A 25,252-nucleotide genomic window follows, 5' to 3' on the forward strand; every position below is an offset into this window, starting at 1 on the left:
CAGGACAGAGGAGAGAAAGAAACAAGATACATCCTCTACCAGCAAGTTACAGGACACAGCCAGAGCAAGGTCAGGGAGCCAGAGCAGGAGGCAGATGAACAGCACTCAGCAGACTGAGTGCTGCTTCTGTCCCCTTGAAAACCAGTGCATCCAGTGTGAAGTCAGTCCTCAGGGTCATGACGGCAGTGAACCCTCCCCTCTCCATCACGCCATGCTGCTCTTCACATTGGAGACTTGAAAACCGATTGAGGGAGACTGGCTATTCCCTCTGACTCTAATAAACATGCCCAGTGTCCAGGCCATGACGTCTCCACCCCAACCTCGACTAAAGAGCAAACCAGGCCAGGACCCCAAGACAAAGGCCCATACAGGGGCCAGGTCAAGGTCAGCCCTCCATCCCTACCCAGCAGATACACAAGGGAGTGAGTGGTCACTGAGCTCCACGGAGCTAAGGAACAGGTTGGCCGGTATGAGGAAGGCATTGGTGATGACACAGCAGGAGGCAGATGAACACCACTCAGCAGACATCTGAATAGTTTAATCACTTCTCCTCCATACAGGCCACCTGGCAGGGCTGTGCAGCCCAGGCAGGCCCTGCTCCAGTGCGTGCCTATGTCCCAGAGCGCTTCTCTCCTGGGCTGCACTCTGCAGGCGCATGCCTTTCCTGGGCAGCCCCTGCCTCTTTCCCAAAGGCTGGGCTGGGGAAGGCCAATCACTCTTGCTCCTGGTGCAGCTCTTGAGGCTCTCTCTTGAGAGGCCCTTTCTGAGTACCCCACCAAAGGGTGTCTCCCTTCCCCAGACAGAAAATACAGCAAGAGAAGATCCCCAGCTGGTTCCCCCAGGACCCTGAGCTCAGCTGACCCTCCAACTCAGTTTACCAGTTGAGGACCAACTGGAGGCTCCTTCCTGCCTGTCTGTGTGATGGTGATTGGCTTTAGGCTGAGGTCCTCCCCGGCATTCGGCATTCACACCAAACCTGCCCACCCTCGTGTGGGAAGGCCCTGGCTGGCCTAATGTGACAGCTCGTCACTGAGCTGCTGCTCTTAGTAGGGTGGCTAGAGTCCTGTCAGGTCCACAATAGCTTTGATGAAGATGGCGTCATCCCGCACGTAGGAATTCTTGGCCTCTATCTTGGACACCGGGCAGAAGAGGGGGCAGCCACTGGCGATATTCATGTCACTGACAGGCCTCTGGAAGGAGGACGAAGTTACATCAGGCCTGAATGCGTCGATCACATGCTCTCGGTTGTTATGGTCCAGCAACATCAAAGTCACCTGAGAGAAGTCAATCCAGGGAGGGAACAATGTATTCATGAGTCACCTGAAAACCCCACAGTAATCCTATCCTGCCTCTCCCAGCAGTGTGCCTCGATACACTGGCCAGTTTATCCAGCTTCTCATCCAGAAACAACACAGTCCACGCTGGCTCTGCATACTCACAGCACCTGGGAGCTTAGTGGTATACACGGCACTCCCATGTGCTATATCTCTGTAGTGGCCATCTACTGATGGGTTTTTCCTTTTCCTTTTGCTTTTTTTCTGAGATCTTGAAGCTTGCCCCAGAACGGGAGTCTGATCAGAGACTAGCCAGGATTTTGGGGCCTGCTAGTCTTCCTCACTTGCTCTGCTTCCTGTACTGGCTTCTGAGGAAAGAGCTGGGCCCTGACTGGTGAAGGGAAGAGAGCATGCTCAGTGTACTCGGTCTCTGGAGTTTCAATTCCTTACTTAAGGAAGGCCCTGGTTTTGAATACTGACAGAGGGGCTCTGGCTGTGGCCTTCCCTTAAGCATACTTCCCCCGGAGACTTTCAAACACACGCAAGTCATGAAGTCAATCGGGTGTCCTACTCAGCACTGAGAAGCCACTGCAGGACCACAGCCCAATATGCACGGGCACATACACTGTCTTGGAGAACCTGGCCACTTGAAAACTGTACCCAGTGCCACCCACAGAGACCCCCAGAATGCTGGGGCTGCCTTTTGTACCTTCTGATTAAAAGGCCATTGTAAGAGAGCATCATTGGGACCTTTCATCACCACGAAGAAGAGAGACAGATGAGTTCCCCGCCCAGTGCCGTCGCCATTCAAGTAGACCCGGAGACACATCTTGTAGCCATATCTGCTTGTGAAGAAGGCTGGAGGTGTGGAGATGCTCCAGTGAGGACAGGGCAGGACATAGTTGCTCCCCATACCCCCCCCCCCACCTCAGAAAGACGAAAGCATACACCATCACTCAGCTCTTGGGAAGTATCAAGAAAAGGTTTCTCCCAACCCCCTCCACCCCCCGGAGTTCTTGCCAATGAAGCTCAGGATGGCTCCAACCTCAGTCCTTCGGGCAAGTGGTTAGCATGTGCACTCAGGTGGACACTGCCAGGGTGTGTATGGGAGCCAAAGGGGAGACGACTCTGTAAGCTGCTTCTCTCCTCCCAGTTCTCTGTCCTGGTTTTGAGACAGGTGTCTATATAGTTCTGGAGCTCACTCTAGGCCAGGCTGGTTTCTGCCTTCTTTGTGCACCGCTGCCTGGTCTCTTCTACCATCTTCAATGTGGCTTCCAGAGACTGAGCTTATAAATCCAGTCAGGCATCTTGCTGCCCCTCCTTTAAACTAATAGCTAACCGGTAATTTCAATAACCTCACAGTGACAAAGTGTAAAACTATAAAACTATGGCAGCAAAAACCTAGTAGTTGGGGTCCTCATCAAAGCTATGGAAACCAGGCCACAGGAACCCTGCCTCAGCAGAAGCATCTGAGGGGCAGAAACTCAGAGCAGCACAGTCAACCTTCCTATAGCAGTGGCTCTCAACTTGTGAGACCTTGTGGCCCCTTAGGAAAGTGCATGTCAGATATGGACAGTAAGACTCACAACTGTAGTAAAGTTACAGTTACGAAGTAGCAACAAAATAACCGTATGGTTGGGGGTCAGCGTAACATGAGACACCGTAATGAAGAGTTGCAGCATTGGGAAGGTTGAAAGCCACTGTTTTACAGGTAACAGACAACAGCCAGGACACGATTAACACTGCATAAGACAAGAACTGGATGTGTTAACACAAGCTTCCCAACATGAGTTCAAGTTCAGCCTGGGCTTCATAATGAATCTGAGTCCACCTTGGGCTGCAATGAAACCCTGTTTCAAAAACTAACAAACAATACGATACGATACCTACTATTAAGTACAAACAAAGCGTAAATAGTTGGTTGTGAAGCTGTCTGGGTCAGGGAATACCGAAGGCTGGGGCGCACTATCCCTAAGCACCTTGAGGGCATGCTCTGAGCCACTGTGGATGGGTGGTAACCTCATGGGAGCAGCACCCTTGGTCAGGTACATCTAATGAAACTCAGGACACAAATACCAAAGAAAATCAAACTGCTCTCCTTGCCCTGGGGTAGGACCTGTCTCTAAAGTTAGACAGCAAGTTTTTCAGTATTTGGATTCCAAAATGTATACCAGCATCTCCACATAAAATTGGTCTATTGTCAGCCTCAGTAATCACATGTGTCAACCCCCAACATCCCTAGGTACCTGCCATTGCACACTCTGTAGTACTCGTCTGCAATGCCCACCCCATGCCCACTTGTTAAACATCTGATGCGGCTGGCAGGCAGTACAACTTTCTGGTGTGGGGCCTAAGAGGTGCCTGCATCATGGAAGGTGTGGCTTGAAGAAGGCAGTGATTCTCCACTCATCGCACCCCTCTTTCTCGCTTCCTAGTTGAGAAGTGGACAGCTCTGCACCACAGGCTGTGGGCCACGATGCGCAGCAGTAAGTGAAAAGCAGAGCAGTCAGTCTTGGACAGAACCTAAGCTGGGACAAGTGTGTCTGTCCTCTCAGTGGAAGCCAACAGTACAGCAGTCGGCTGGTTTTCCCAGCGGCTCTCAGCCATGCAGCAGGACTAACCCATGCTCCCACTCATGTTCCAGAGCTCTAAGCCTCTGCAGCAAGGCTGCAAACACAGTGTTAAAACCTGCCTTCCTGTTCCTCTACCTTTGCCTACCACAGAACCTGACTCACCAACAATATTAAAGCAGACCAGCTTTTGCCTGGCTATGGCCCCAGGAGACTGCTGCAAGGGACCTGGGCTCCTGATGCTGGACCCTTACCAGACTCACTGTGGAACTCAGTTAACTTGGGCCTGCACACCCCACAGGTTAACATCTACCAAATCACCTGTGGGGGTGGGGGTAGTGCCACATGGACTACCGAACTCTAGAAATGGTATCCGGCACCCAGGCCGCCCAAGAGTTCCCACCTAAGACACTGGTTCTCCTAGTCTCCGGGTTTGTTTACTGCTAGCCCTTGTTGAAGCCACTGTGAAGATACGCTACAGAGATGAGTGGAGTGCTCAGACTTCCCATACAAGGGCAGGGACCACCAGTGTCAAGGCAAGTGCAGTAGGAGGGTCTCCCAAGGGCTCAGGCTTGATCCAAGAAGCTCTACTATAGACACAGTTTTATAAAATAAGCCTAGAAATAAGTGATGTGCAGGTCACCTTCTGACACAAGATGTCTATGCTTATGAAGTTAAATACTGAGCAGGAAGAAGAGACTAACAAGGGACAAGGCCTGGGCCCTCACGTGATCTGTGGGCACCCCAGGGGAAAGAAAGGAAGCCAAAGTGGTGCAGTAAGAAGTGCAAAGCAGGCAGTACAAGAGAAGCAGTCGTTCCCGGCAACGGCACACACAACCTCTAGCACACAGCAGTCCCTCTTAGAGGAGCTCAAGGGACCCTGTAGGTAGACATTGAGGAGCATGAGGAGCATTCTCAGGACTCCTGCTTACAGTAAACACCAATGCTCAATCCAGTCGGCGGGAGTCAGACAAGCCCAAAGCTGTGGCCCTGTTTGCAAAGGTCTGTTTTCCAGTATCACTCCAAAGCACCGTGCTCTTCTGCAGGCAACGAGGAGCGGACACTGCACATCTAACCTGTACCCGTAGGTTAGTTAGCCTCCTGCCTAACTCCCCCTGGTGCCAGCTGAGCACATGCCCTGCCCCAGTTAGGGAGCTCCATGCCCTCCCTGCCCCAGCTAGGGCTCTGGAACAAATGGGAGGACCACAGACAGCACCTGGGGAGAAGATAGCAGGTGTCCGGCCAGCGATGGCTTCCTGACGTTTTCTGGCGAAGTCGGAGATCTTCCAGATGAAGACCCCATCATAGGTGGACACCTCCAACTCTGAGACCTTCTGCTCCAGGTCAGCCATGGCCAGGTCCTTGAGGCCGATGCTCCTCTCCAGCTGCTGCACCTGCAGAGCATAGACCACTTAACTCTGACGTCATATGCTGTGGGCCCTGAGCTCCCCTCCCCCACTGCTAGCCTCTGGAGTCTTTTCTGTCCCGTGTTAGGAAAATGTTCCAAGTACACATGGAAGGCTCTGGACATACATGTACCCGGGAGCTTCACAGCTCCAGCCTAGTGCCGTGACTGATGCTGTGCCCTCCTAGGCCAAAAAGAGCTTTCAGTTGCTAGCCCATCCAACGCTCTAACTGAACCTCACAGAGTAAAGTAGGAGAATCAGAAAACAGACGGCCAGAGCCCAAGACATCAGTGTAAGGGTTCGACATTGCCCAGACTCCAAAGACCTAGCTAAGTACAAACCTTGTTGCTTAGGGCCTCAATCTTGTCCTGGTCCAGACGGTGCTGCCGGCTACAAGCCTCTGCAGTCACTGCTACCCTCTCTACCTCCCGGTTCAAAACGCAGACAATGTTCTCAAAGGTGGCTATCTTCTGCTCCAAAATCTGGCACCGCTGTAACAGCTCTGGCCCCACCTGGTTCTGTGAGGCTTGGGACTCCAGGAACGAGCTCAGCAGTAGGGCCAGATGTTCCCGTAGACGCTGCAGCTCGTGGTCCTGCAGGTCCTCAGTCTCCACCTGTGGGGCAGGACAGGCAGCTGTTGGAATGGCGTTTGCACAGACCCAGCCTGGACAGCGCAGCACCGTGGGCCACACTGTGCTGAATGAAGGACAAAGGTCCAGTGGGACATGTGGTTGTCACCTCAGGATATGAGCTCTCAGCTACTGCTCCAGCACTACCTGCCTGCTGCCATGCTGTCCACCATGATGGTCACAGATTCTAACCTTCTAAAACCGTTAAATCCCAAGTAACTTCTGTCTTATAGAAGTTCTCTTGATCATGGTGTCTTTACACAGCAACAGAAAGTAATTAAGACGCAGCTAAGTACTTTCAACCTTGCTTTGTTTGTTTTGCTTTTTTTAAAAAATTTATTTATTTTATGTATATGAGTCCACTGTAGCTGTCTTCAGACACCAGAAGAGGGCGTCAGATCCCATTACAGATGGTTGTGAGCCACCATGTGGTTGCTGGGAATTGAACTCAGGACCTCTGGAAGAGCAGTCAGTGCTCTCAACCTCAGAGCCATCTCTCCAGCCCTGTTCTGCTTTTTAAGACAGGGTTTCTCTGTGAGGCCAGACTGTCCTAGACCAGGCTGACCTTGAACTAAGAAAATCAGCCTGCCTCTACCTGCCAAGTGAGTCACCACACGAGCATTTTAAGATATTATATTTCGGGGTTGGGGATTTAGCTCAGTGGTAAAGCGATTGCCTTGCAAGCACAAGGCCCTGGGTTCGGTCCTCAGCTCCAGAAAAAAAAAAAAAAAAAAAAAAGAAAAGAAAAGAAATTAAAAAAAGAGATATTATATTTCAAAATTACTCTACCACCATTAGACTATATGCTAATTAAGAAAGATGGTACAATGGCAAATGCTTCTAATCCCAGCACTCAGAAGGCAGACAGATGAGTTTCTATGAGTACAAGGGCAGCCTGGGCTACATAGTGAGAATCTGTCAATTACAAACCAAATCCAACCTAAAACAAAACTAGGGCTGGTGAGAAGGCTTGGCGTGTGAATGTGCTGCCTCCAGGTCTGATGGCTGAGTTTAGTCCCGGGGACCCATAAGCTGGAAGGACAGAACCAACTCTCAAAGCTGTCTTCTGGTTTCATGTGCACGCTGCCATGGCTTACATATACAAACACCCAAAAATGTAATTAGAAAATTAAAAATCATAACAAAATAAACTAATTTTACAAAAACACACTCAAAATGTAAGTAACAAGAAAGCGTGGCATCTGTGTTCCCAGTGGGAGGCATAGTCGCCTGGGGGACGCCTGGGGCATGGGGAGGCATAAGCAGGCACCTGCACCTCCATGGGCAGGCCCTAGTTGGCTTAGTGGCTTCCCCAGCAAGGTTCCTACAAACGATGTCAGAGATGACCTGGAACTCCCCTGAGCTGACACAGATCCCAGGATCAAGGGGACAGCAGCCCAGTCCCTGGTAGCTTCTAAACTGCCTTCTGCAGGGAGCTCAGCTGCCCTGGAATGGAGGTTGTCACTATCCCCACCACGCGATACAAGGGAGCAGAGGCACCGCAGACAGCGCATCCTCAATCTGCCTCCTCCTCTTACCCTGAATGCTCACATCCTATAGGCCCTCTGTGGACCAGCACATGTTCACGTGTCATGAAGGGACATGGGGACTCCCACTGTACAAAGAAAGAGGGACAACAAACAAAGAAATAGCCTGTGACAGGGTGAAAATGAAGGGGCAAGACAGGCTAATACATAAAGCCTGTGTCCAGGCAGGAGATGATGAGGTGACAAGACAACAGTTGGAGGGACAGGATCCATCTGCCAACAGCTAAGGATTTGTCAGTATGCATGTGAAATAAGAGACAAGAGGGAGCTGCCAGACCTCTGGGTCTTTAGTTAGGGCAGCTGAGCAATCAGTGTGTTCCTTCCATGGGAAAGATGGGAGGAGGTAAACAGTAAGGAAAGAGAAGACCGAGGGACACTCCACTAGGTATCCCGGGAGGAAAGAGGTGCCAGGAGCACAGATATTTGCATGTTTTTAGCTTACAAGAGGGCACCTGGGCAGGCACCTGAGGGTAGGAAGAAGGGGTGCTAAGAGACAGCCAGGAGGGATAACAGAGAGGGAGAAGAACCTAGGAGGAGCCAGAGCCAGAGCCTATCACAAGGGAAAGACCCACAGCCGCCCAGTCCCCAAGAGCAGAGCCGTGCTTACCAGCTCCGAGCAGCCGATGGCGTGGAACCTGCAGAGGACCCGGCACTTACTGCACGTTCTGACATGGTCCTGAAGCTGGAGGGCAAGGAGGACGAGGTTACCAAGGGCTGCCATGCACCATGCGCGTGTGCATGAGCGCGCACGTGCGCGCACACACACGCACGCACGCACGCACGCGCACACAGAGAAACTCAGCTAATTTATTTTATTTGGGGCAACTAAATCTATGTCCTTGGGCCATGGTCATTTGTACTCAACTCAAAAGTAAACCCCCTTATTTCTTTGTGGTGAGAGATGTATTTCTGTCACTGTCTAGCTCAATGGGAGAAAGCTTTGAAGCCCTGAACTCCAACCCCACACTACACCTCCCCAAAAAGGAACTTGCCCAACAGTAGCAATATAAACCAGGATTATGGGTGTGCCTATAATCCTAGCACTCCGCAATTGGAGGCAGAAGGATCAGGAGTTCAAGGTTATCTATCCTTAGCTATACGTTGTTAAGTTCCAGGCCAGCCTGGTCTACATAGCAGGTTCTAGGCACTCAGGGCTTTTAAAAGTAGGACCCCATCTCAAAACAATTGAACAACAAAAAAATTCAAATGAATATTGGTGGATAAGCCACCGTGCCCAAGAACATGCCCATCCTAGCAATAGCACATAAACCTCACTTTGCTGCTTCTGGTCATAAACCAGTCCACCCAATGGAAGGAAAGGCTTTACCTTCTCCTGAGAGATCTTCTTGCCACAGCCATCACAGGTTAAGGGAAACTTGGGGCAGACCTCGTAGTGTAGCTTAAAGAGAAATGGGAGCATTAGCTGGGGATGCCAACACCAGGGCAGGGTAGTAGAGGAGGAGGGGAGACAGGAAATACTGAAGATAGCAGCCCGCACCTAGGAGAAGCCCCATGTGCTCATGGTTCCTCTAACTCTCTCTGAAAGTTGTGTTTAACCCCGAGTGAGAGCCTATAGGCACCCTACAAATTCAGACTTAGGAACTCCTTTCTCTGTAGCCTCCAGGAAACATGAAAAAGATAGGGAAAAGGGAACACCATCATCTTACACCAATGACTAGAACAAAGGGTTCATGTAGAGATCAAAATGGCTGTACAGGACTTTGTTAGCACTAGACTATCCTGTCTTACTCTGCCCTGCGGCACAGCCAAGCTTCCTTGAGGAGAGCCCTGATAAGCCACTACAGAGCATCCAACATCCAATATCATACAAGAGAAAAACACAGTGCCAATACCCAGGATGTGGAGAGCAAATTCAGTAGGCAGCTGAGAAAGAGATACTGATGTCCCCGACTCCAACAGTGAGCAAAGGCTACCTCCTCACAGGGGGACTGTGGGCAAGCCAGAACATCAACACAATCAACAGTACATTTTAGATATGCTCTGGCTTGTGAGCATCCCCCAACGATCTACATGTTGAAGGCTTGGTCCCTAACACAGGACTATGGGTGGGCATGTGACATAATCTAAGGGGTGGGGTCAAATGACAATTCTTTAGGCCACTGGGCACATGCCCTCACAGGGGACAGAGAGCTCAGTCCCATCCTCTGTTGCTCCAAAGCCACAGTACGCCTTTCTTCGGGGGGAAGGTGACCATCTCAGGCCCCTGTTCAAGTGATGGCTGCTACTAATAATGCACCCTGAACTCCGTGGACGAAATGAGACCCTGTCTCACAATATCCAATCAGATCTGCTCATCAACAGTCTGGAGGAGCGACCCACAGCTACTCAACCACAACGCTGTTTTCTCTGCTTCTGTGCTCCAACTTTTCTAAAAGAAGACATAGTTTTCTTGTCATTTGGAGAGAAGTGGAGACATGACAGGGTCTTACATAGTCCAGGCTGGCCGCAGTCTCTTGAGAACTGGGATTACGGGCACCAAGTCACCACATGCAGGTCTAAAACACCTGAAAATTCTTTTAGCCCTTTATGGTGGCACAAGCCATTAATCCCAGCATTTCTGAAGCAGAGCCACAGGATCTCTAAGTTTAAGGCCAGCCTGGTCTACATATCAAGTTCCAGTAAGAACCTGTCTCAAAATATACATGTATATACTTCTAGATGTATTTATCTTGTGTGTGTCAGAGTGTTTTGCCTGGTACACACAGAAGAGAGAAAAGGGCACTGGATCTCCTAGAACTGGTGCTATGGACTATTGTGAGCCGCCTTGTGGGTGCTATGACCTGAACCCAGGTCCTCTGAAAGAACAACAAGTATTCTCAACTGCTAGCCATTTGTACAGCTTCTTTAAAAACTCTTTTCCTGAATTTTTTGTATTTTATAAATCACTAAAGTCAGTACTAATCACCTACTGAAACCCAGTTCCACCAAGAACCTTCTAACCTCCATGGCATCATGGGGACAAATATGAAGTTAAGCAAACGCCAACCATGGCAGCAAATGCTAGCTGAATGCCTGTGTTGTAGACAATGCCCTGCCTCCTGGGCTGCCCCACCCAGCGCACCTCCAGGTCTGCATGGCTACAGGGTGCCCTGCAGTGCTGGCAGCTCAGGCTCCTTTTGGGGCATTCCTGCTCAGTGTGGTGCTTCTTCTCGCTGAGGCGAACCAGGCCTTTACACGCAGGGCACTCAGTCAGCAGGAATGGGCACAGTCCTTCGTGGCAGCTCTGGCAACAAAGGGAAGTACATGAAGATACCCTGCAGGCTTGCTGTACCATGCGCTCAGCCCACCCACCAAGGAGATAGCCCTCCTCAAAGCCACTGTAGACACGCAGGTCACTGTATTCTCTCTCCATTTTCAGAAACCAAGACACTCAACTCTTACTGAGGTGCTCCATTTATAGCTGGCCTCTAGGTGAGCGATGCCCCCACCCCCAGGACACTCAACTCTTCAACTGTACACCCAGTGCACCCCAGCCAAACGCTTAGCCAGTAGGGAGGGGCACTATTGTGAGGTGTGGCCTTGTTGGAGGAAGGGTGTTACTTTGGGGGCAGGCTTTGAAGTCCCCTATGCTTAAGCTACGCCCAGGGTAACAGACTGTTCCCTTCTGCTACCTGTGAATCAAGATACAGATGTCTGCCTGCATGCTACAACGTTTCCCACAATGACAGCACCCAATTAAGAGCAAGCTCCCAAGTAGATGTTTTCCTTTCTAAGAGTTGCCTGGGTCGTGGTGTCTCTTCACAGCAATAGAGCACTAACACACAGGTCACCAGAGGAACATGGCATTAGCAATTTGTTGGCTATCTTTTTGTTTTCCTCCCTGTACTTTTTTTTTTGGGGGGGGTGGGAGGTGACAGGGTTTCTCTATGTAGCTCTGGCTGTTCTAGAACTCTCTATAGACCAGGCTGGCCTTGAACTCCGTGATCTGCCCACTGCCTCCTGAGTGCTAGGACTAAAGATGTGTACGGTGCACGCCTGGATGCCCTACAGTAGGCACAGGTCAGTACAGGAAGTGCACTTGGTGCTGTGCAGCCTCCACTCTGCATATCCGTCTCCTAAATGTCAACTCCATCTCCATGGAGAGACTCCTTAGCCCCCGGGAACCTTCCCCACTGTCTGTTTCTTGCTATGGACTCATGGGTATGAGAGAGAGAGAGCGAGAGAGAGCGAGAGAGAGCGAGCGCGCGCGCGTGCAAGCGTGTGTGCAGCACAGCACTAGTCCCTCTATACCCGGCTCATCTCACTGAGTTCACAGAGAGGCTCAGAAGCAGAAGACACAGATCGAGCTACAGAAGAGGAGAAACGTCTAGGAGGAGGTTAATAGGCGGGGCAAGCTCCTGAGGCTGAGACACAGTCTAGAGTAGTCCAGAGAAGACCCAACAGCAAGCCATAAAGATCAAAGTTTGCTGCTCAGAGTTTCCAAACAGCTCTGGAGGAAGGTTGTTCTGAGAAGACAGAGGGTGAGGAACCCTTCAGTCAGATCCTTAGGAGGAGGTGGGATTGCGGACAGGAAAAAGAGAAGCAGTACATGCAGCCTAAGTGCTTGGCAGCCCCTAAGCTAGGACGCCCAAGGACACAGACAGCCACACTAACACTCGAGCCAAGTGGCTCTGTGTGCCATGGGCCCATACCTCTCTGAGTGTGCAACAACTTGTTACTCACGAGCACAGAGGGGTTTCAAGCTACTATGCTGTAACAGTTTACAGACGCTAAGACTTGTGCACAAAAATAGTCACTACAATTTAATTAAAAGGCTGCTTATGACTTGGGGCTGAGAAGTGGCTCAGTTGACAACTGACACACAAACGTTCTGACCTGAGTTCTGACCCCAAACCTCATATTTTAAAAAGCCACATACAGCAGTGTACTCCTGTGATTCCAATCCTGGGAAAACAAAGATAGGAGGGGACCCCTCATGTAAGATAGCCAGGCGTCCTAGACTAACTGCTGGACTCTAGGCCAATAAGAAACTATCTTAATAAAGTAGATGGCTCCTGAGAAACGACACCCAAGGTTAACCTCCAGTCTCCAAATGCAGACACACATGTGCAGAAACACACACACACACACACACACACTACACAAAGGTGTTAATACGGTAGAAGAAAGCCTAGAATGCACAAAACCCTGGATTTAATCCTCTATACTAAAAGTATAAATAAAACAAACAACAAAGCAGCTTCAGTTTGCTTTGAAGTATCCATAAGGCCAACATGGGCCCAGAGAAAGAAGTCTCGTAGGCACCAGGAGCCTGCACTGACTTCACTCGCGGTCCACTGCTCAAAGTTGCTGTGTATTTCTCATACTGTTTTTGAGACCAGATCTTATGCAACCCATCCTAAGAACGTGGATTCTGACAAATTTCAATAAAATGTCTCTATCCGGGGATAGGTGCGGCTCAGTGAGAGAGTATGTGCTTTGTGTGTTCATGGCCCTGGGTTCAATGATCTGCACTGCTGCTTCAAATTTCCAGCTAAGCTCAGAACCTGCAAAGGACTTGAGCCAGAGGTCACTGAATAGTCCATGTTGGAGGGCTACCAAATCCCAGAGATACCCATCTCTGCTTCTCCAACTTGGAGATTAGAGGAATATCTGGCTTTTTTAGATGGGTCCTGGGGGAAACCAGGGGATAGATGCTGGTCCCCGGGTCCTGACCATGAAGGGCTACAGAAGATACACTTGTAACAACACACTCAGGCAGCAAGGACAAAGCTCAAACTCCTCTAGCAGACACGATCCAAATATATCAGCATTTATTCAAGCAGAATTCAAATTTAACATCTTAAGAAATAGTTATCAAGGGGTTGGGGATTTAGCTCAGTGGTAGAGCACTTGCCTAGCAAGTGCAAGGCCCTGGGTTCGGTCCCCAGCTCCGGAAAAAAAAAAAAAATCAAAAGAAATAGTTATCAAAACTGAAATTTGGGGAGTGGGAGATGGCTGGGTGAGGTTGAGAAAGGGTCTCACTATATAACTTTGGCTGGTCTAGAATTCACTCTGTAGACTAGACTGGCCTCAAACTCATAGAGTTGAGCCTACTTCTGCCTCCTAAGTCCTGGGATACAAGAGATCTGCTCAGATTTATTTATTTTTATTTTATTTTATATGTACAGTGTTTTGCCTACATTTGACTGTGTACCATGTGTGCACAGTGCCCAGGGAGGCAAGAAGATCCTTTGGAACTGAGCTGCAGACAGTTCTGAGTGCCACACCACTGATGGGAATTGAACTCAGATCCTCTGCAAGAGCAGTCAGTGCTCTTAACCACACAGCCAACTGTCTAGCACTATAACTGAATTTCTTACAAACACATAATGATGGGCTGGAGAGACAGCTCAGTGGTTAGAAGCACTTGTTGCTCTTGCAGCAGACTCAGGTTCAATCCCCAGCACCCACTTGACGGCTCACAGCCAACTCCAGTGCCCTCTTCTGGTTCCTCTTTGGGCACCAGGTATGCATGTGAAGCACAGATAAAACCCTAATACACATAAATAAATACAGTTAAAAAGCAAATCCACGGTGAGGCCATGCAGACTGGCACACCTGCCTTCCCCAGTGTCAGCTGCCTCCCAGAATTTGTAGCTAGGCTGGTCTCAAACTCACAGAGACCTGCCAGCCTTTGCTTTCCCTAATGCAGCCCCAGGCCTTGCCTTCAGGACAACAGACTTTAATACGGCTTTCAATCCATCTTCAGAATGAAAGACAGCATCATAAAGGAAAACAGCCAAAGGCTAAGCAGGGTTTCCCCTATCTTTCCAAACATTTTAAATAATTCAAACCGTAAAAAGGAATGTTTTAGTTACAATCTTAGTTTCCAGTTAAAGCTAAGAAATAGAGAGATGTGTTACAGGCAGGAGAGAGGATTATCTGTGGCAATGACTGCACACACAGGGAGTGATTTCTGCCCTGGCTTGTGACATTTGCCACCAGTGACAAGTTTTTATCAATAAAATCAGCTAAGGCTGAGCTGTGCCTACCCTCCCACGTGACCAAGCCCAACTCATCTCAGGGACTTTCCAGAGCTCTCAAAGGGCGCAGCCAGGGACTTTCCGCCCTGCATGCCTACAAAGCCACATGGCACCAAGCCCATGGCCTGGCTGCAGTCCCTGGCCATCAGTCAGAGGCCCACACAGTCACTGACTCCAGTACCACAGGACCGGAGGCACCAGAAATCTCAGAGGAATCTAAGCCTAACAAAGGCCTGGGAAGAATTATTCGCCTGCCCCAGGGGTCTCTCAAAACACCTTCAAGAGCAGACAGGTTATATAGGCCCCCATGCTCTACACCCACATTTCCTGCATCCACCCAATACCCTGAGCAGTTCACTTCCCTAGGAGCCATCTCTCTCACAGACAGCACTAAGCGTTTCACTTTAAAGACACAGTATGGCCTACAACTCTCGATCAGGTCCTAGAAAAACCCGAGTTTCTTGTTCACTCAAGTGAAGTCCAAACTGCTCAGCTAAAAAATGAAACCCAAGGCCTGAGATCACAAAGTATGACCAGTCACCACGTCATGGGACAGACATGTAGCTGGACACGAGTGGCAGGGCATAGGAAAGACAAGGCCTCATTAGCAGTCTGGGCCACCTTTGAACTCATGGTCCCCCTGTCTCAGCCTTCTAGGAATAGGGATTATAGGTGTGCATCACCATGTCCAACAGAAACAAAAACTTTGAAGGTTGTTGACTGGAGCAACAAGAGGAATGAGAAACTTGGTGGACTGATATGGCGTCGCCTAACCATGTGGCCTCTGTAATGCAGGTTTAACTGAAGATGCCCAAAGGTGACATGAGGCTCACACTAATGACTGACATCACTAATGACAATGACGTCACCCACATACCATCTGTCTACTGGCCTTTTAGATGTCTTTCTGTGACCAAACAAACTTCCAGAGTCAACACAATTCACAAGAGAACTCTGTGAGGAAGGGTGGTGCATGCCTTTAATCCCAGAACTCAGGAGGCAGAGGCAGGCGGATCTCTGAATTCCAGGACAACCAGGGCTATAGAAAGAATGACTCAAAAGAAATAGAAAATAACAATAAAGAAATAACAATAAAGAAAGCCCTGGGGCTGGAGAGAAGGCTCAGCGGTTAGGAGCACCGACTGCTCTTCCAGAGGTCCTGAGTTCAAATCCCAGCAACCACATGGTGGCTCACAACCATCTGTAATGGGATCTGATGCCTTCTTCTGGTGTGTCTGAAGACAGCTACAGTGTATTCATCATATAAAAAAATAAATAGGGGGTTGGGGATTTAGCTCAGCGGTAGAGCACTTGCCTAGCAAGCGCAAGGCCCTGGGTTCGATCCCCAGCTCTGAAAAAAAGAAAAAAGGAAAAAAAAGAAAAAAAGAAATAAAATCTTTTTAAAAAAATTTTAAAAACCAGATAGCCCTGGTGGATATGATATACACCACAGAACCCTACTAAGCTTAAAAGCTGCAGTTTCTGGCAAAAAATTAAAAATCTGCAGAAGCAACATGTGTTCCCAAGGCCACCGTGGCACTAGCTTCTTACATAACGTACTCCAGTTTTACTGTGCCTCTGGGGCAGGGCAGGAAACTAAGACATGGAAAGAAGTGACAGGCCTATCTGCACTATTTAGGTTTCTGACAGAATACTCTTTAAACAAATAAAACAGAACAAAACAAAACCTAAACCAAGTTCCCTGGACTCCGCCTTCTCTGGTCTCACCTTCCCAAGTGCGGGGATCACAGGTATACTCAGATAGAGGGAAAGTTACTGTTTTCCTTTCTTTTCAAGACAGGGTTTCTCCGTGTAGCCCTGGCTGTCCTGGAACTCACTCTGTAGACCAGGCTGGCCCCAAACTCAGAGATTCACCTGCCTCTGGCTCCCAAGTGCTGGGGTTAAAGGCACACGCCACTATGCCCAGCTCTAAGGAGGAACTTTTCCCACATACATTAGCCAGGCCAGTTCTAGGAAGAGTGGAACATGGCGTCTATGAGAACTGTTTTGTAGGGTTGGAGAGATCATTCCAGAGGACCCAGCTCAATCCCCAGTAGGCAGCTCATAGCTGTAATTCGAGTTCCAGGGGTTCAACACCCTTGCACAGACATACATGCAAGCAAAACACGAATGCATATAAATAAACATAAAGAAATCATTTCTTAAGGCTGGTGACTCGGCCAAAACACAATGTCTACCTCGTATTCTTTCAAGGTCCCCTTCCAGGTGCATCCATCATTGGGACAGACGGCTGGCAGGCTCTCCACCTCTCTGCGGGCAGCGTTATCTGGAAAGGCCTGGAACAGGAACGCCCTCAGGTTACACCTGCTCCCAGTACCCTACTGTCTATGAAGCATCACCTAGACCAGAGATCCTACCCAAAACAACCTGGTCACCCTTCCCCGCCAGCAAGCACATGGGGCAGATGGGTCAACCCATGCCTCTCCACCTCTCCAACCGTAAAGAGTCATCAAGAGCCACTTTCAGCTCCCAATTCTCACTGTTACCAGGGTTACAGAACAAAACTGCCAAACATGTTCTATTCGTTTTGACATGTTTAGCTCAATACAGTGTACTCACCGAACTGCTCTCTAAAATAGAAATGCCTTCTTCATACAGGCCTTCGTGAACACAGGCAGCACAGTTCTGAGGCCCAGAGCTGATGGGAAGAGAGGAAACACAGAGTCCCTCTAAAATGCCTGTTCAGGGAACCCAAGCCCTGTCTACTCAGCCCACAGCCTGGTTCCACACTGCTCTTTCTTCCTTTGTCTCATCTTTGATCAAACAGTATGTAACTTCACAAATCATAAACATTCACAAATGAGAAGACTCAATGTGGAAAAGGGTGTCAGGGCCTAGACTTGCAAGGCCAACCATCTCCTCCTTTCTTGTTGAATTTGTGATGTCAGGGATCAAGCTAAGGTTTCATGAATGACAGGTAAGTGCTTTGTCACTGAACCTTGGCTGTAGGCCCCAGCCTCCAAAATACATGGCAGAAAAATGTGGATGTGTTTGCTTCTCCACACGCACTGCTGCTGCCCTTTCACACTGCGGCAGTGAAACGTTCAATCTACCCACCCAGAACAGCCTAAGGGAGCCATAATCCTCACACTAACACACTAGTGCCTATGAAACCAACAATGCTATATGTATCTCATATGTCCAAAAACAGTATTCCAATAGATAACCTCTGTGTGTGTGTGTGTGTGTGTGTGTGTGTGTGTGTGTGTGTGTGTGTGTGTAAGAGAGAAGGGGGTGGGGGAGAGAATATACAGGTACATATACCATGTATATGTGGGCGCTAGAGGCCACATGTAGGTATTCCTCCTCAGGTGCCATCCGCCTTTTGCAGATAGAACTCTTACCAGGACCTAGAATGTGCAGATTGGGCTAAACAATGAGCCCCAGGAACCCTTCTGCCTCTGTCTCTAGGCATATGATGTGATTCCAATTACACATTACCATGCCCAAGTTCCCAAGTTTTTACATGGCTGGAAAGGACCAAACTCAAGTCTTTTTTTTTTTTTTCTTTTCTTTTTTCGGAGCTGGGGACCGAACCCAGGGCCTTGCGCTTGCTAGGCAAGCGCTCTACCACTGAGCTAATTCCCCAACCCCCAAACTCAAGTCTTGATTTCACAGGAAGCACTTTTATCTACCCTGCCCGTGTTTTGTTTTTAATTTTTTAGTTACATTTTAAAATTTTACTGTGTGTATAAATATGTATGAAGGTATGTTGGTGGAGATCAGAGGACAAGTCAGCTCTCTCCTTCACTAAGTGCGGAGCTCAGGGTTCAAACTCAGCCTGTGAGGCTTGCAGTGAGTGCCTTCACACAGAGTCAACTCTCTGATGGCTGTTGTTATTTTTTGAGACAGATCTGAGGTTGTCAAGGACAACTCTGAACTTCTGATCTTCCTGTCTCTATTTCACAAGAATTTGGGCGGGGGGGGGGGGGGGACAGGGGAGAGGAGGAGAGGGAAAGGGGGAGAGGCAGAGACTACCATACCTTGCTATGATCAATTCTCCATTCTTTCTTTTTTAGTTAGCCCTAGAACTCAGTTGTAGACCAGGATGACCTTGAACTCAGAGTTCTCCTGCTTCTGCCTCCTAAGTGCTGAAATTAAAGGATGTCCACCTCACCCAGAAACAATCATTGTTTTTTAAACAATAAATTCTACATTTTTGATTTGGGCTACGCCTCCAGAATCCATGGAGAATTTATACTGGCAACCATTCTACTGCAACCTGACTTCAGAGCCCCACCTGTCCCTGCCCAGCTCGGTAGAGTGGCATGCACACCTGAGGATGCTGGTCAGGCAGAAGGAGCAGTAGCGGTGCCCACACTGGGCCTGGAATGGCCTCCGCAGGATGTTTCTGCAGGCTGAACACAGGTACTTGGCTTCTAACCTTGTCCCCAGAAGGGTCTTGGAGAAGCCAGGCTGCAGCAGTTCTAGGGAGCCAGGGGAAGTCACACTGGCTGCAGCCATGTGAGTTATAACCCACGCACCACAAAGCCCTAAAAAACAAAACAAAACAAAAAGACCACGTCACACAATCAGACCAGTCCTCTAGAGCAGTACACTCAACCTTCTTAACCTTTCCCTTTCATACAGTTCCTCATGTTATGGTGACCCCATACAATTCTTTCATTGCTATGTCACAACTGTAACTTTGCTGCTGCTGCTGTGTAACATCTATTTTCTGATGGTCTTAGGCAACCCCTGTGGAAGTGTTGTCTCACCCCCAAGGGTCTTGACCCACAGGCTGAGAACCAACCACTGCTCTGTAGGAAGAAGGCAGGCACCTGATGAGGTGCCTGGGTCGTTACACTACACTGATCTCGAAAGAGCATCTCAAGACAGGATTTTAGAGTTCTGGGACCCTTCAGAGATCAGATGTGGGGAGAGATGTCCACGAGGGTGACAGACCTGGTGGCATCTACAATAACTAATTCATGAGCTTCCTTCCTGCTGGTGCCAATCCTGGCTGGGGCACTTGCTGCTGACACCAACAGTTGGCGTCTTCCAGCCTACACTTGGTCTCCACAGTAAACATGGTTTAAGATGGTGGATGGTTTCTGAAGCATACTGTAGGCTAGCAGGGCAGGTCCTAGACAGCACCCTGGGGTGGCCTCGCCTGGGCATGAGACTCAACCAGTAGGGCACTGGTCACTGTGCTCCCTCTCTGGTACCCTCTCCACACACTACAGCCCACAGCCTGCGAGCCGCTCTGTCATCTAGATCCTGCACCTGCCATCCTCTCCAAGATGCTTCACTCAAAGCCAACTGGAGCCCACTCGTCCTGCATCCTCTCAACCTAACCTGCAAGCCAGAAGAGCCACCTCTGCCTGGTCCATCCTCTTTTCCTTTTCTACCAACTTAGGCTCTTCAATGCCAAGCTCCTCCTTCGTCCGCTAGCACAGAAACCTCTACTGGGCTCCCTCTCAACTCCCAGAGTAATTACACAGCAAGCGGGCTTTCCCCTTACCAATTTTCTCAAGTAGCTCTCAGGGAGCCCTCACACTCAGGACCCAGGAAGAGTCTATTTGAGCTGAGTCAGGTGTGGAGAGGCCTGGAGTACCTAAGGCAGCAGCATGGTACCTCTAGGCCTTCCAATGGCCGCTCCCATCTGGAGAATACCATTTCCCGGTGACAACCTTTTTGTACTTCCACCTCCAAGGCAGCCTAAAGGTGCTAACCGTACTTTCTGCCAACCAGGGTTCCTCAGAGCCTTTGAGGGCTGTGGGGATACAGCTGGTTCTCACAAAAGAGCAGGCTAGTCCCTGTGAGACAAGGAGGCATCTGGGGATGTGGGTTGGGGGATGGACATGACCTCCCAGGGTCGTAGCTGTGAAGCAGAGGTTCAGTCTCAGCCGAGCTTGAGGAAGAAGCGGGCTATGTGTCCTGAGCTTTACAGAATGAAGTATCTGGCATTTGACATGTGCTGAGGGCAAGGAAGCCATAAGCAGCAACATCCCCAGAGTCCTCTTCCCAGCAAAACACCAGTCACATTTCACTCACTTAACAAATCACCTACCAGAACCCTAAGTTCCAGAGCAATTCCCTGGCTCCAGGAACATGCCTGCACAACTGCTGGACAGGGCCCTGCTGCCTCCTTTAAACCTCGTTGGCCCCACTGACCTGCCTGCTCTGCTGTCTTGATGTCCCTCAAAGCCTTAGGGCATTCACACCCTAGCAGAACAAGGCCCGGTCCAGCAAATCACTGGTGGAAAGCTAAGGTGTAGAAAAAGGCTGTGGGTCTGCTGCCAGTGAATCACTTGGCTCTAGGTACTGGCCTGCAAAAATGAGTGACTGGCCAGTCTGCCAAGGCTGGACCTCCCTCCTCCCTGCCCTAAGGACTCATCAAGCCCATAGGTTCTGAGTCCACTCTACACCCAACCCTTGGCCAACCCTGCCAATCCTGCTTCCTCTGACGGACACCCTGCCCTCTGTTGTGCACACCTAAACACCACTGCCCACAGTGTAGAGCCACACTCAGAAGAACAACACAACTCCTACACTGACTATGCCCTGACTCCTGCCCCTTGACCCGCGCCTTCCTTGTGCTCCCAAACACTGCAGCCCTACGTCTTCCATCATCTTAATCAGGTGCTCAGAGCCCCAAGAGATCAGAGCCCCAAGCACCAACAGCACATGACTGAATAAACAGCAATGTGGCCTTTCAGAGCAGCATTTGGTTACCAAGACAACTGTTACTGACAAGCAGCTTACTAGTCCTTCAGGGCACTCTGACTCTGATTACACGTTAAACCAATCCCACACCGTTCATGATGTGCTGGGAACAGCTGTCACCTGCCACCTTCTTTTCATTTAACAAATGTTTTGCAGATGCTTGGAACTAGCGTCTGGTTTCTGCTGTTTGTGCTGGTTTCTGTGAACCACCCTTGGCCGAGGGTGTTGAATGTAAAAGCGAGAGTCAGTCCTACCTGGACGGAGCCCAGCAGCCTGCAGAGCTCACACGGAACTGCTGTGTGTCTCAAAGAAAAACTTCACCTGTTCCCTAAAATGGGGTAATCTACTGGAGAGCACAGCAGAAAGCATTTTAACTCCATACTCTTGAGAGCTAAGACAAGTACACATAACTTCTGCACCACAAACAGCATGGCCTCTCCTCCTGTTCACCCCTGGGAACCACTAAACAGCAGCACAGTGACCCCATACACTCATGGAGGTACCCTTTGCAGAAGGGGCTCATCCTTGTCTAAGGCTGACTCCTGAAAGGGGACCTGCACAGTGATGAAAGCACCAAGACAAGGCTGTGCTGGGTGTCTCACCTGCAGGACACGGGGGCACATCCCCACAGTCAGTCACTGTCCTCATATATAATTACATGGCCCTGCGTCCAAGCTCATGGAGCACATATATAGCTTGCATCTGCTCTAAGCGCCCAACAGGGTGAGTAGCCCTGGTCAGGAGGGCAGGCTCTGTCCTCATCTCTGGGGTGGATGGATGGATCCCCTGGCATCACATTTATGCTTTGTGGGGAGAGGGGGGTAATTCACCAGAGCCAAGGCGCTTATGGGCAGCCTGAGCAACTCAGTGAGGCGCCATGTCGAACCCCAGACGGCAAGAAACAACTCCAAGGAGACATGAATGCAGGCCAGGTCTTCTCAGGAATACTGACCTGCATAGGGGCACCAGTAATCAGAAGGCACTTATACACACAACTGCCAAAGAGCAAAGTAATCTAAGTAACAGAAAATGTAGGGCTGGAGAGATGGCGCAGCAGCCAGCACACACAATGGTGGTCAACAATCCAGCTGTAACTAGTTTCAGGGGATCCAATGTCCTCATGTAGCCTCTGCAGACACTGCACTCACATGGTGTACAGACATCATACAGACAAGCACAAAATATAAAAAATAACTGTAAGTAAACCTTTCATTTAAAAAGGGTCACACCCACAGCAGGACTTTAAACGCCACATCTATCCTCCCAGATATGTCCCTTAGCAATCTCTTCTGCTTCAATCTCACATGCCTGACAGGCTGGAATTTAAATCTCTCCTCTTCTTTTCTGTCCGTCCGTCCATCTGTCTGCCCGTTCCCCCCTCCCACGCCAGGGCTCTGTTAGAACCTCTACACTCCAGCACAGCCCTGACTGCATAGCTTCCTTGCTGTCACCGTGGCCTCCTGGGAGTCAGAAGGACCTACCACGGCATGAAGTCTGGGCCTACTCAGCAGCTCTAGTCATGGAAGCTAAAACTGCCCAGCTCCACCTGTCTTCCCTGTCCCTGCTCCCAGCCGTTCTTTACAGGTCTGTACGGTGCCCATCCTGCTAATGCCTTACTCCCAGGAACCGGCCATCAGAAGGCAAGGAGTACAGAGCTAGAAAGCGGAAGGAGGAATGTCAACTTCTGTAGCTCTCCACCCTGGGCCCTTCACTGGCGTCTGTGGCTACATCAATGACCAGCTGGCATGGGTGCACAGTAGTAAACAGCACAAAATTCCTTTGTGTAACACAACTGTCCAGCCTGTCACAAACTCACCTCTAAACCAAGCACCCCAACCCCGACACATGCCCAGGTCCCATCCTTTATTGCTCAAGTTTACCGTCCCCATGCGCTGAAATTACAACCTGCCGAAATACCGATCCTACCGCCCACCTGGGTCCCAGGTCCCGGGTGCAGCAGCCACTGGGTCTCCTCCTCCACGCACATGAACAGGGCAAGCACACCACAATTATGGGATGGATACCCAGTGTGGCATCCGGGTGGCCTCCACCCACTGTGTAAAGGGAGCAGCGCCAGTGCACAGGGAGGACAGATGCCCAGCATAAGCCTTGAGGTTGCATGGGGTCATCTTTGGCGTAATCTGAGAATCTATGGACAATTTTCTTTTCTTTTTCCAGGTCATCTTGTCCAAGCCTGTAAAAGCTCCCACCCCATGGAACCCACCTGCCAAGCTACACTGACAATTCATGTAGCAACCACATGGGAAGTGGGGGCCTGACATCCCACTGTCAAGAAGGAAACCCCAAACCAATGCTCAGAACAGTAGTGAGATGACAGGCAGGAAGCACTTCCTTCTTGGAAGTTTTCTCCAAGTTGACTGCTGCCATTTCCACTGTGCAGTCCAGTCTGCTGCTACTTCATGGGTGCTGGAGGAACCACAGCCCAGAGATTACCAGCAAGCTCTGACTGAAAGCGCTCAATGTGCTGCAGCCCAGTAAGACTAGGCTATGAAGGCACACGGCCCTCGCTCAGGTGTGTGGAGGTAGTGTAGATACTCCTAAGGACCCTGAGGACAAAGCCCTGCCCCATGGTGACTAGCAAATGGGAGAAGAGTAGCAGGGTTCCAGAGAGCCTGTATTGTCAGAGGATAGTCAGTCCAGGTAGACTAGGGGGTCCCAGGCAAAGAGCCAATAGATAAACACCTCACAGACCTGTTGGGTAGGGAAGGAGCCACCAGTTCAGACCAGAGACACTACTGCAGACAGCACTCAGACTTGTACACACAAGGCTTGATAAAGAACCCCCCTTCAGTTTTTGTTTAAAATTCAAGTACTTATAAATCTGTAAGTACGCAGTAATAAAGTAAATTTTAAAAAGTCTTAAACATCAATTTGGGATTGCTTGGGGCCTCCACCTGATAACAGTAACTTTGGGTCACTAAATACCACCTTTCTCTGTCAGTCACACAGGCAGTTGGCAAGCCAACTGTGACTTCTCCCGGGGAATGGTAGCCAGGACTTCCAAGATAAGTGAGTTGCAGGCAAGATAATAATGACCTTGCACTGTGTCCAAGGAGCTGAAAGTTTGTTTCTCCAGTTTTAGGGAGTATGCCTGTGAGTTCTAATCAATCTCATGTCCTTACCACCTACTTGGAGCTTCATATCAATCCCGAGAAATATACACTAGGTCCAACCTCCACTAGGCAGGCATCAAGAAGGAAAGGACCCAGGGATCAGACTCCACACCCAGACACAAGCCAATCAAGATAGCTTCCAGGGTGGTGGTGGCGCAGGCCTTTAATCCCAGCACTCGATAGGCAGGGGCAGGCAGATCTGTGTGAGTTTGGGCCCAGGCTGCTTTACAAAAACAAGATAGTTTCCCGAGAAACAGAGATTCTGAGGGGCAGAAAGATGAGATCTGAAAGAATAAATCAGGACAGGGAAGGTAAGCCCCCAACAGGGAAGATGCCTTATCGGGGAGGTGGTGTCCGTGGTTTGCGTAGCCAGGTGTCAGAATCAGAAAAGGCGACGCCTGAGTACTGGGGGGTGTCAGACCAAATTTAACTGCACAATCCAAAAAGCCTAAGTGAGTTATAAAAGTGGCCTGGGAGATCAGGTGTTCGCTCAAGACCAGAAAAGCACAAGTGGGGATCGTGCGCTCCACAGCCGCTATCCCGGACCGAGATCCGGGCATAGACCGTAATGCCGTGACCCCGAGCCACAGCGGTAGGCGCGCTGCCACGCACCGCTGCGGACGTCGCGAACTTTTCCGGCCCCCCCCCCTCCCGCGACTTTCAGTTTCCGGCTCCGCCGCTCCGAAAAGTCTACCCACCCACCTCACCCAGACGGCGGCGGCCCCGCATCTAACCCCAATCGCCACTCCCACCCGGTGCCTGACCCGGGCCCGGCCGCCGCTGAGAATCGACCCCCTCTTAGATCCGCGCCGCCTCACCCAACGGTCTTCGCGCGCCCGGAACTCAGTGCCGGCTGGGACCACCCCCGCTGTCGCGGCCCGCCCCGTCTGACGGACAGACGCCGGAGCCTACCAGGAGCTCACAGGGAGCAGCAGCGGGCGTCGATTTGTCAAATAGGCCGCCTTGAATCTTGCCCGCTGACAGACTGAAGCAGGAACCTATCAGAAGTGAGCAGA

General features: G+C 50.1%; 1 protein-coding gene across 10 annotated transcripts; it reads right to left on the reverse strand.

Annotated features, from left to right (window-relative positions):
• Positions 1-523: 523 nt before the first annotated feature.
• Positions 524-25,178, reverse strand: Traf2 (Tnf receptor-associated factor 2). 10 transcript variants are annotated; one of them, XM_006233594.5, is made up of 11 exons: positions 25,001-25,135; positions 18,710-18,926; positions 16,993-17,071; positions 16,611-16,709; positions 10,509-10,670; positions 8,754-8,825; positions 8,034-8,108; positions 5,592-5,864; positions 5,061-5,238; positions 1,984-2,132; positions 524-1,274 (listed from the first exon to the last, which is right to left on the reverse strand). In XM_006233594.5, exons 2-11 carry the CDS (start codon positions 18,895-18,897, stop codon positions 1,056-1,058), a joined length of 1,494 nt encoding a protein of 497 aa, XP_006233656.1. In that variant the 5' UTR covers positions 18,898-18,926; positions 25,001-25,135; the 3' UTR covers positions 524-1,055. The 10 variants fall into 10 exon arrangements, with proteins under 10 accessions (XP_006233656.1, XP_008759810.1, XP_063139988.1 ...); XM_008761588.4 differs by having other exon boundaries at positions 24,971-25,082; XM_063283918.1 differs by having other exon boundaries at positions 24,989-25,076.
• Positions 25,179-25,252: the final 74 nt, after the last annotated feature.

The sequence above is a fragment of the Rattus norvegicus genome, chromosome 3 (assembly GCF_036323735.1).
Source record: "Rattus norvegicus strain BN/NHsdMcwi chromosome 3, GRCr8, whole genome shotgun sequence".
NCBI lineage: Eukaryota > Metazoa > Chordata > Mammalia > Rodentia > Muridae > Rattus > Rattus norvegicus.

Bases quoted from the DNA above. Each gene is read 5' to 3' on its own strand.
- Traf2 (XM_006233594.5), bottom strand. From the start codon at position 18,897: ATGGCTGCAGCCAGTGTGACTTCCCCTGGCTCCCTAGAACTGCTGCAG. The intron at 17,072-18,709 runs GTGTGCATGCCA...TCTTCCCATCAG, and splicing joins TGCCTGACCAGCATCCTCAG to CTCTGGGCCTCAGAACTGTG. The intron at 1,275-1,983 runs GTACAAAAGGCA...GACTTCTCTCAG, and splicing joins AATGGCCTTTTAATCAGAAG to GTGACTTTGATGTTGCTGGA.